Source organism: Caretta caretta, chromosome 14 (genome assembly GCF_965140235.1).
Source record: "Caretta caretta isolate rCarCar2 chromosome 14, rCarCar1.hap1, whole genome shotgun sequence".
Lineage (NCBI taxonomy): Eukaryota > Metazoa > Chordata > Testudines > Cheloniidae > Caretta > Caretta caretta.
Genome location: NC_134219.1, coordinates 34781767 through 34790673, shown reverse-complemented (window position 1 = coordinate 34790673; position 8907 = coordinate 34781767). Strand labels below are relative to the sequence as shown.

General features: G+C 43.2%; 1 protein-coding gene across 1 annotated transcript; it reads left to right on the top strand.

Annotated features, from left to right (window-relative positions):
* Positions 1-1813: 1813 nt before the first annotated feature.
* Positions 1814-2743, top strand: LOC142068918 (olfactory receptor 14A16-like). Its single transcript, XM_075119036.1, has one exon. The coding sequence runs from the start codon at positions 1814-1816 to the stop codon at positions 2741-2743; it is 930 nt and encodes a 309-aa protein (XP_074975137.1).
* Positions 2744-8907: the final 6164 nt, after the last annotated feature.

Here is an 8907-nt window from a genome sequence, read left to right as displayed (position 1 = left end):
TGGGAGTGTCTTTCAGTCCCTGATCCCATTTAGTCCATCACCTTTCACCCAAGCCTGCCCTAGGAGGGAAGCAGGGAGCGCCCATCTGTGCTAGGAACTGCAGAGAGACCCCTGCAACTCAGGACATCCAGCGAAGGGATGCGACAACAGCTGGTGGATACGACAGTGATGGGGGCATGAGAGAGAGAGAACCAAACAATCCTGGCAGTGGGTGAATAGGTAGATAGGAATCATTGGTCATTATCTATCTAACAGAGTCGGATCAAATGCATCGCAAATTGGAATAAAGACCAACAAAGTAAGTTTTCTATTTCAATTAAATATGTTAGAGTATTAATATATGGGGCAAATTTAATATCAGAAATATGAATTGCAATTAGAACTCTTGAAGACTTTTACTAACAAATTATGCAGATATCTAGAGATGATCAGATTTTTTTTTCCACCAGAAAAAATTGACTTTTCATTGAGGTTGTGAGAACTAAACAGTTTCAGCCGAAAACTGTTGGAACCTGAAAATTTTTAGGCATAATGAAAACAAGTTTTCATTGTTATGGATATCAGAGATTTTCCATGAAAATATATTCAAATGAAAACTGAATTTTTCTTTGAAATAAAGTAGAAATTGTCTGACTACTCCTACCTGGAAACTTAGCTTTTTGCCAGAGTGGGGAACATGAATATTGTCCAATAACACCATAATTTCCAACCCCATTCCCTCTATTGCAAACGTGTTTGTCTGTTTCAAAGGGGTAGCTGCAGGGTGGTAAAACTGAGTAAGTAGCAAAGTTGGTAGCCCAGAGAATGTGTTTTAAACATACTAACCTCTCTAAACTAAAGCCCTGAGAGTCGAAGCTTCCAGACAAAGGCTGTCTTTCTTTATCCTACCCAAGGACAGGCAGGAGGTTGATGGAACTAGAACCCAGATCTCCACTTCTACCATCATAGCCTCTGTCCCACACTGCTGCCTGCTAAGCAAAAATGCTGTCAACATGTGCACAGAACATGTACACAGGAAGACACAATCCATCCCCAAAAGAGTTCACATTCAAAGTACACGAGACAGACAAAGGGAAGGGGAGGAAAGAGAGGCAGCAGTGACTGCTCCATGGTCACAAAGTGACAGAGGCAAGACGAGAACCGAAGTCTCCTGACTCACACAGTACAGAAATAAAGTCACAGGGGGGAACCACACAACCCAGCAGCAACTGAGCGATGCGATCAGCCCATCATCACCCAGCAATCTGGTGCCGTAAATCATTGTGTAAGTAGGCATCAGGCGGTATGTGGGATGTTGGGGTGGAATCATCACAGAAAAGCTGCCATGCGGGAAGCTGGGTGATTTTGTGCTGTATTTCTCAGTTAAGTGGGAATCAGACTGTGCTGGCATTTCAGTATTTTAGTTGAGTTGGCCAAGTTGTGAGCCTGCTGTCTGTAGCAATAGGGGCATAATTTTGGCTCAGATTGTTGGATTTGGATTGTACTTTGTTCCATCTTTCATCCTGCATTTGATCAAGCCACATCTTGGGCCAGATCCTCAGATGGTGTAAACTGACCCAGCTCCAGTGACTTTAAGGGAGCGATGCCAATTTACACTCCCGTGATAATGCACCAGAGTAGTGCCCTGGTTGTGAGCGGTGAGGAGCCCTCACTACTCCAGACAATGGAAGTGACAAGTGCTGTGCACCTTTGACATTCACACCATGAGATATCATGGAGAGGGGAATCAGAGTCATTCCCTCTCTCACTATAACCTTGACCATTGCTCTTGTCCTTCCCTCCACAGCCATCACACGATGAACTAAGAAAGAAAATGTCCAACCGAACCACCGTGACCGACTTCCTTCTCCTGGGATTCTCTGATGTTCGAGAGCTGCAGATTTTGCACTTCATTGTGTTTCTAGTGCTTTATCTGGCAGCCCTGACAGGGAATCTTCTCATCATCACAGCCATAGCTCTTGACCACCACCTTCACACCCCCATGTACTTCTTCCTGATGAGTTTGTCCTTCCTAGACCTCGGCTCCATCTCTGTCACCATCCCCAAATCTATGGCCAATTCCCTTATGAACACCAGGTCCATTTCCTATTCTGGATGTGTCGCTCAAGTCTTTTTCTTCATCTTCTTTGTTGTAGCCGACTTCGCCTTACTCACCATCATGGCGTATGATCGATACGTCGCCATCTGCAAACCACTGCACTATGAGACTATAATGAACAGGAGAGCTTGTGTCCAAATGGCAGCCATTGCCTGGATCAGTGTAATCCTCTATTCTTCATTGCATACCGGGAACACGTTTTCGATAACCTTCTGTGGAGGCAACATGGTGGATCAGTTCTTCTGTGAAATCCCCCAGCTATTCAAGCTCGCCTGCTCTAACTCATACTTCAATGAAGTTGGGGTTATTGCATTTGGTGTGTGTTTAACCCTAAGTTGCTTTGTTTTTATAATTGTGACATATGTTCAGATCTTGACCACGGTATTGAGAATCCCCTCTGAGCAGGGCCGACATAAAACCTTCTCCACATGCCTTCCTCACCTCATTGTAATTTCCATGTTTCTTTCCACTGGTGTCTTTGCCTACATGAAACCCATCTCCAGCTCTCCGTCAGCTCTGGATCTCGTGGTGGCTGTTCTCTATTCCGTGCTGCCGCCAGTGATGAATCCGATCATCTACAGCATAAGGAACAAGGAAATCAAAGCTTCCCTGAGGAAACTGACTGGGTGGAGGTTATTCAACTAGAATAAAATGTCTGCGTTTCTCTGATGAACATGGTTTTATCTGGTTTTTTTTACAAATACAATCAACTGATGACATTATTGTCCCCATAAGAATATGGTGTGTGATTTTTTTATGCAAAATGCTGTCTGTATAGTGGTAAATCCACACTAACTCCACTCAGTCAGTGGAGTTCTTCCAGGTTTATACCAGTATAAGTAAGATGAAAGTCTATCTATCTCATGTTTTTATACTGCCACCCCTCACCATGTTATCTGAGTCCCTTCCACATAAAATCAGTAGCCATTATTAAGTACCCAGTGGACTTCACGTAGTCTCTGGTTCCTCTCCTTTTTGGGGGTCAAAACTTTGCTTGGGGTATGATGGCTTTTGGGTTTCTATTTGCTGGTGTGACAGAGTGGGATATGGCAGCATCAGATCATGAACTCTGTGTTTTGCTGTCTGGGTAAAATATTGACATGGTGACTTCAGAAGCCTTGGCTTGCTCAATAGCCGTCTATCGCTCTTTGTTCATGGCAGCTCTCCTACCTGAGAAAGGTGCATGTTACTTTGCTGAAGAAAGAAGAGAAATCACTCAGAGAAATCAAGACTGAAGTCTGGGTCCTTTGATTTTTGTTGCCTTTCACCTACAGGCCCTGCTGCATGGAACAAGTCTTTTGCTGTATAGGGAGTCTGGAAGTGATGGGTGGGGGGGGGAGGGGGGAGCATGACTGGTGGGTCTGGAAGTCTTAATTTTAGCACATGACAAAGAGACAGGGGACCTATTTAAGTGCAGAGTCCTACCCTGTGTCAGGTGCCAGCCATAATCCCATGTAAGAAGGACTTGCAGGAGTTCGTTCTATCTAATCTAATCTATCTATCTATCGTAGGATTCCACACTGTCACCCATCACCATGCTATCTGAGCACCTTCCACATAAAATCAGGAGCCATAGCAAAGCCCCTAGTAGACCCTGAGGAGCCAGAGACTCCATTCCTTTTTTTGTTCTTCCCCTCAGGGTAAAAGATATGATTGTGGTATCAGTGCAGTTGTTTGGTTCTTGCTTCTTTCTCAGATTTTTTAAATTTTATTTTAGGGGTTTTTTGTTTTTTTTTTACTGGTGGATTGATTTGTTTCTTTATGAGGTGGGAGTGCCTGGGAACAGGAGCGCTGGAAGCTCCCTAGAAGTGGGGGGGCCACCGACACCTGAACCAAGGCCCCACCCCCACACAGCCTCTTCCCCCGAGGCCCCACCCTCGTGCCGCCTCTTCCCCCCAAGGCCCTTCCCCACGCTTGCTCCTCTCTGTCCCCTCCCCACCATCGCTCACCCTTAAGGCCAGTAAAAAGTGGGAGAACATACCCCTCCCACTTTTAAAAGTGATGGGGCCATGGCCCCCTGCCCCTCCACCCCCATCTCCATTCTGGTTCCTCTGCCTGGGGAGATGCTGAGTGTTTGGGTAGACAGTGTTGCCAGTGTTTTCTCCTTTATTGGGCGTGCCCGTATCTCATCTCCTTGATGGGGTTTTCCGAGCATTGGGTGAAGTAACATCTTGTATTGGCCCAATTTCTGTTGTTGGGAGAGACAAATTTCCAAGCTTACACAGAGCTCTTCTTCAGGTCTGGGAAAGGTGTCACAGCTAAATACAAGTTTCAGAGTGGTAGCCGTATTAGTCTGTATCAGCAGGTTTTAAATTTTCATCCAGATTTGGGATAAAAACCAATTTCAAAATATTGTAATTTCCTCTACAATGAAAATTCCAACCAGCTCCAATTAGGGCTGGGACTTCCAAAGAGGCCAAAGGGACATAGGTGCAAAAATTCTATTGAAACTCTCTCAGGTTCCTTTGGTAAACCCAGCCTATGTCTTTACACTCCTTTGAAATCCCCAGCCTTAATAAGTAAAACACTTTCCAAAAGATAGGGGGATACAAAGGTAAAAGTTAAAGTTTATTTACACTTTGATGATAAGACTGGTCTCGATACAAATATACAAAAATACAAATAAGTCCAGCATCAAGGGCAAGATATGTAAAGGTATTTAGGAACCTAGTGGGATTCTCAAAAGCATCTAGGTGTCTATCACCCATTAAAATCAATAGTTCCCACCAACAGATGATGACACTAAACTGGGAGGAGTGGTAGATACGCTGGAGGGTAGGGATAGGATACAGAGGGACATAGACAAATTGGAGGGTTGGGCCAAAAGAAATCTGATGAGGTTCAACAAGGACAAGTGCGGAGTCCTGCACTTAGGACGGAAGAATCCCATGCACCGCTACAGACTAGGGACCGAATGGCTCGGCAGCAGTACTGCAGAGAAGGACCTAGGGGTGACAGTGGACGAGAAGCTGGATATGAGTCAACAGTGTGCCCTTGTTGCCAAGAAGGCCAATGGCATTTTGGGGTGTATAAGGAGGGGCATGGCCAGCAGATCGAGGGACGTGATCGTTCCCCTCTATTCGACATTGGTGAGGCCTCATCTGGAGTACTGTGTCCAGTTTTGGGCCCCCCACTACAAGACGGATGTGGAAAAACTGGAGAGAGTCCAGCGAAGGGCAACAAAAATGATTAGGGGGCTGGAACACATGAGTTATGAGGAGAGGCTGAGGGAACTGGGATTGTTTAGTCTACGGAAGAGAAGAGTGAAGGGGCATTTGATAGCTGCTTTTAACTACCTGAAAGGTGGATCTAAAGAGGATGGATCTAGACTATGCTCAGTGATAGCAGATGACAGGACAAGAAGTAATGGTCTCAAGTTTCAGTGGGGGAGATTTAGGTTGGATATTAGGAAAAACTTTTTCACTAGGAGGGTGGTGAAACACTGGAATGCGTTACCTAGGGAGGTGGTGGAATCCCCTTCCTTAGAAGTTTTTAAGGTCAGGCTTGACAAAGCCCTGGCTGGGATGATTTAGTTGGGGATTGGTCCTGCTCTGGGCAGGGGGTTGGACTAGATGACCTACAGAGGTCCCTTCCAACTCTGATATTTTATGATTCTATGAACAGTTATGTTTTGAGAACTATCAGTTAGCCAGTTTTTAATCAATTCACTGTTGTTTTTGTGTAGTGTTATTTTTTTTAAATAATGTGATGTTACCCTGAATCAAACCTTTAGAAAAATGCAAGTCTATTACATAAACACCATTGCCTTTATCAATCAGAAATGTCACAGTTAAATTAAGTTCATTTGATAAAAAACATTCTGTGAAAACATATTGATCACCATTAATTGAACTTCTTTCTCCCTTGTAATTCCTTTTTGTTGAAAAATGACCATTTTCAAAAACGAAATTGTTTGTAAAGAACTGTTGATTTAGTGAATTTTTGTTTTCTTTTTTTTAATTAAATTTTTCATTTCAATTTTCGACAACATTTAAACAGAAAACTTTCTAAAAAACGTTATTGACTTGTTTCCATTTACCAACATGTAGGATCCCCAAACTTAGAACCCTTAAAAAGGGAAATAAGTTTGATTTTTTGAAATTCTTCACTAATTAAAAAAAAAAATCCACCGTGGTTGTTCATCATTCTTTATTTCCTGCCTGTTGTTCTTTAGTCTGCTGTTTAATAATTTTTCAGCTATTGAACCAGGAAACAGACACAATGTCGTGTGAGTTGGCCAACCAGTCATACATCACAGATAATGAAAATTCTGGAGTTGCTACAAATTTAAACTTAGGACAAACTTCTGAGTGCAGATTCAGTGTCACTAAGGTCTTGATCCTCCACACGCTTTATGCACAAGCTTTTTTTCTAGTGTGAGTAGTCCCGTTAGAGTCAAGTGGACGACTCAAAATAATATAATTTAGTACTTGAGTTAGGATCTCAGGATGGGGGCCCAAATGTGAATTGCTAAAAGTAATGTCCAGATAGGGCCTGATCGAAAGGCCATTTAATTCAGTTGAAAGATGTTCATTCATGCCAACGGGCTGTTGATGAGACCTCTCAAGAGATTTTAAGGGACAGATTTTCAAAAGTATTTGTAGCTACCACTGAAATCAATGGGATTTTGGTGCCTCATCTGCTGAAGTGCTTTGGAAAAGCCCACTAAACAACTATCTGCATCTTTAGACACCTAAATATCTTGGAAAATATGCCCCTTAGGAGCTCACGTCCGGTAAATTTTCAATAAAAATTAGACTCCTAGAAGCTAGATCTTTAATGGTATTTAGGGGCCTATCTGAATCTTTAGGTGCCTAAATTCCTTTGCAAATCTGGCCTTTAGGCACTTCTGAACATTTTACCCAAATACAAAAGTTGTAAATGTAAAATTGGAACCAGCATTAAAAGAACAACAACAAGGACAGTTACTACTGAAAGGAACATGAGCACAGGCTGAGAATCAGACCCAGTAACATCTAAGCCATTCAAAAACAACTTCATGGCCCACTGAATACCTTCCATAAAGTCTCCTTCACCTCTTTGTTTCTCAGACTGTCAATGAAGAGGTTGAACAGTGGAGTTACAATGGTGTTCAAAGTGTTGACAGTCTTGTTCATGTCCAAGGCATTCTGTCTGGAAGGCCTGACATACAGGAAGATGGTGGAGCTGTACCATAAATCACAAGAGTGAGAGGGGAAGAGCAAGTGGAAAAGGCCTTTTGCTGGCCTTGGGCTGACGGGATTCTCAGTATGGTGGAGAGGGTGTACATGTAGGAGACCTGAGTTATTGAACATAATCCCAGGATGACGATGATCAAGATGATAAAAGCTGCCATCTCAATCACATAGGTGTCTGGGCAGGAGAGAATGATGAAGGAATCTATGCTGCAGGAGAAACGAGTAATGACATTAGTGCCACAGAAGGACAACCTCTCTCAATGGGTCAGTTGTATATCTGGTGGTCCTTAATGGGCCATCAAGCAGGCTAGGCAGAGCTGACACCAACTTGTCTGGGGTGTCACGGAGAAGCGTAGCATAAGTTTGCAATACAGACAGTATAGAGCCAATACTCATAACTTTAACTACAAAAATAATACACACAAATAGACAGCATAATCAGCACCAGCAAACCATAACCTTGTCTTTGACACCTTATTTGACTCCCTTTATACAAGATTTGGTGCCACTAAAGGACTTTGGTTGCAACAATGATCTATACGGTCCCAGCTTATGTCAATCACCTCACAATCAGCCACTCCCTTATCTTGCCTGATAGGCCTATAATTACCTTGGTCCTCCCATTGGTCCTCCCAATATTGGCACAACGTGAGCTTTCTTCCAGCGTTTCAACAGCCCAGTGAGCTCCTCAGCTAGCATTTTTTAAACTCCTGGATGTGGGTTATCTCGATCTGCTGATTTAAAAATGTCTAACTTTAGTAGCTTCTGTTTAACATCCTCCTGATGTACTAGTGGATTTGACAGGTTTCAGAGTAACAGCCATGTTAGTCTGTATTCGCAAAAAGAAAAGGAGTACTTGTGGCACCTTAGAGACTAACCAATTTATTTGAGCATGAGCTTTCGTGAGCTACAGCTCACTTCATCAGATGCATGCCGTGGAAACTGCAGCAGACTTTATATATACACAGAGAATATGAAACAATACCTCCTCCCACCCCACTGTCCTGCTGGTAATAGCTTATCTAAAGTGATCATCAGGTGGGCCATTTCCAGCACAAATCCAGGTTTTCTCACGCTCCACCCCCCCACACACAAATTCACTCTCCTGCTGGTGCTAGCCCATCCAAAGTGACAACTCTTTACATAATCAAGTCGGGCTATTTCCTGCATAAATCCAGGTTTTCTCACCTCCCTCCCACCCCCATACGCACACAAACTCACTCTCCTGCTGGTAATAGCTCATCTAAACTGACCACTCTCCAAGTTTAAATCCAAGTTAAACCAGAACATCTGGGGGGGGGGGTAGGAAAAAACAAGAGGAAACAGGCTACCTTGCATAATGACTTAGCTACTCCCAGTCTCTATTTAAGCCTAAATTAATAGTATCCAATTTGCAAATGAATTCCAATTCAGCAGTTTCTCGTTGGAGTCTGGATTTGAAGTTTTTTTGTTTTAAGATAGCGACCTTCATGTCTGTGATTGCGTGACCAGAGAGATTGAAGTGTTCTCCGACTGGTTTATGAATGTTATAATTCTTGACATCTGATTTGTGTCCATTTATTCTTTTACATAGAGACTGTGCAGTTTGACCAATGTACATGGCAGAGGGGCATTGCTGGCACATGATGGCAT

What these genes read in the sequence shown, in the direction of transcription:
- LOC142068918 (XM_075119036.1), top strand. Translation starts at nt 1,814, where the DNA reads ATGTCCAACCGAACCACCGTGACCGACTTCCTTCTCCTGGGATTCTCT.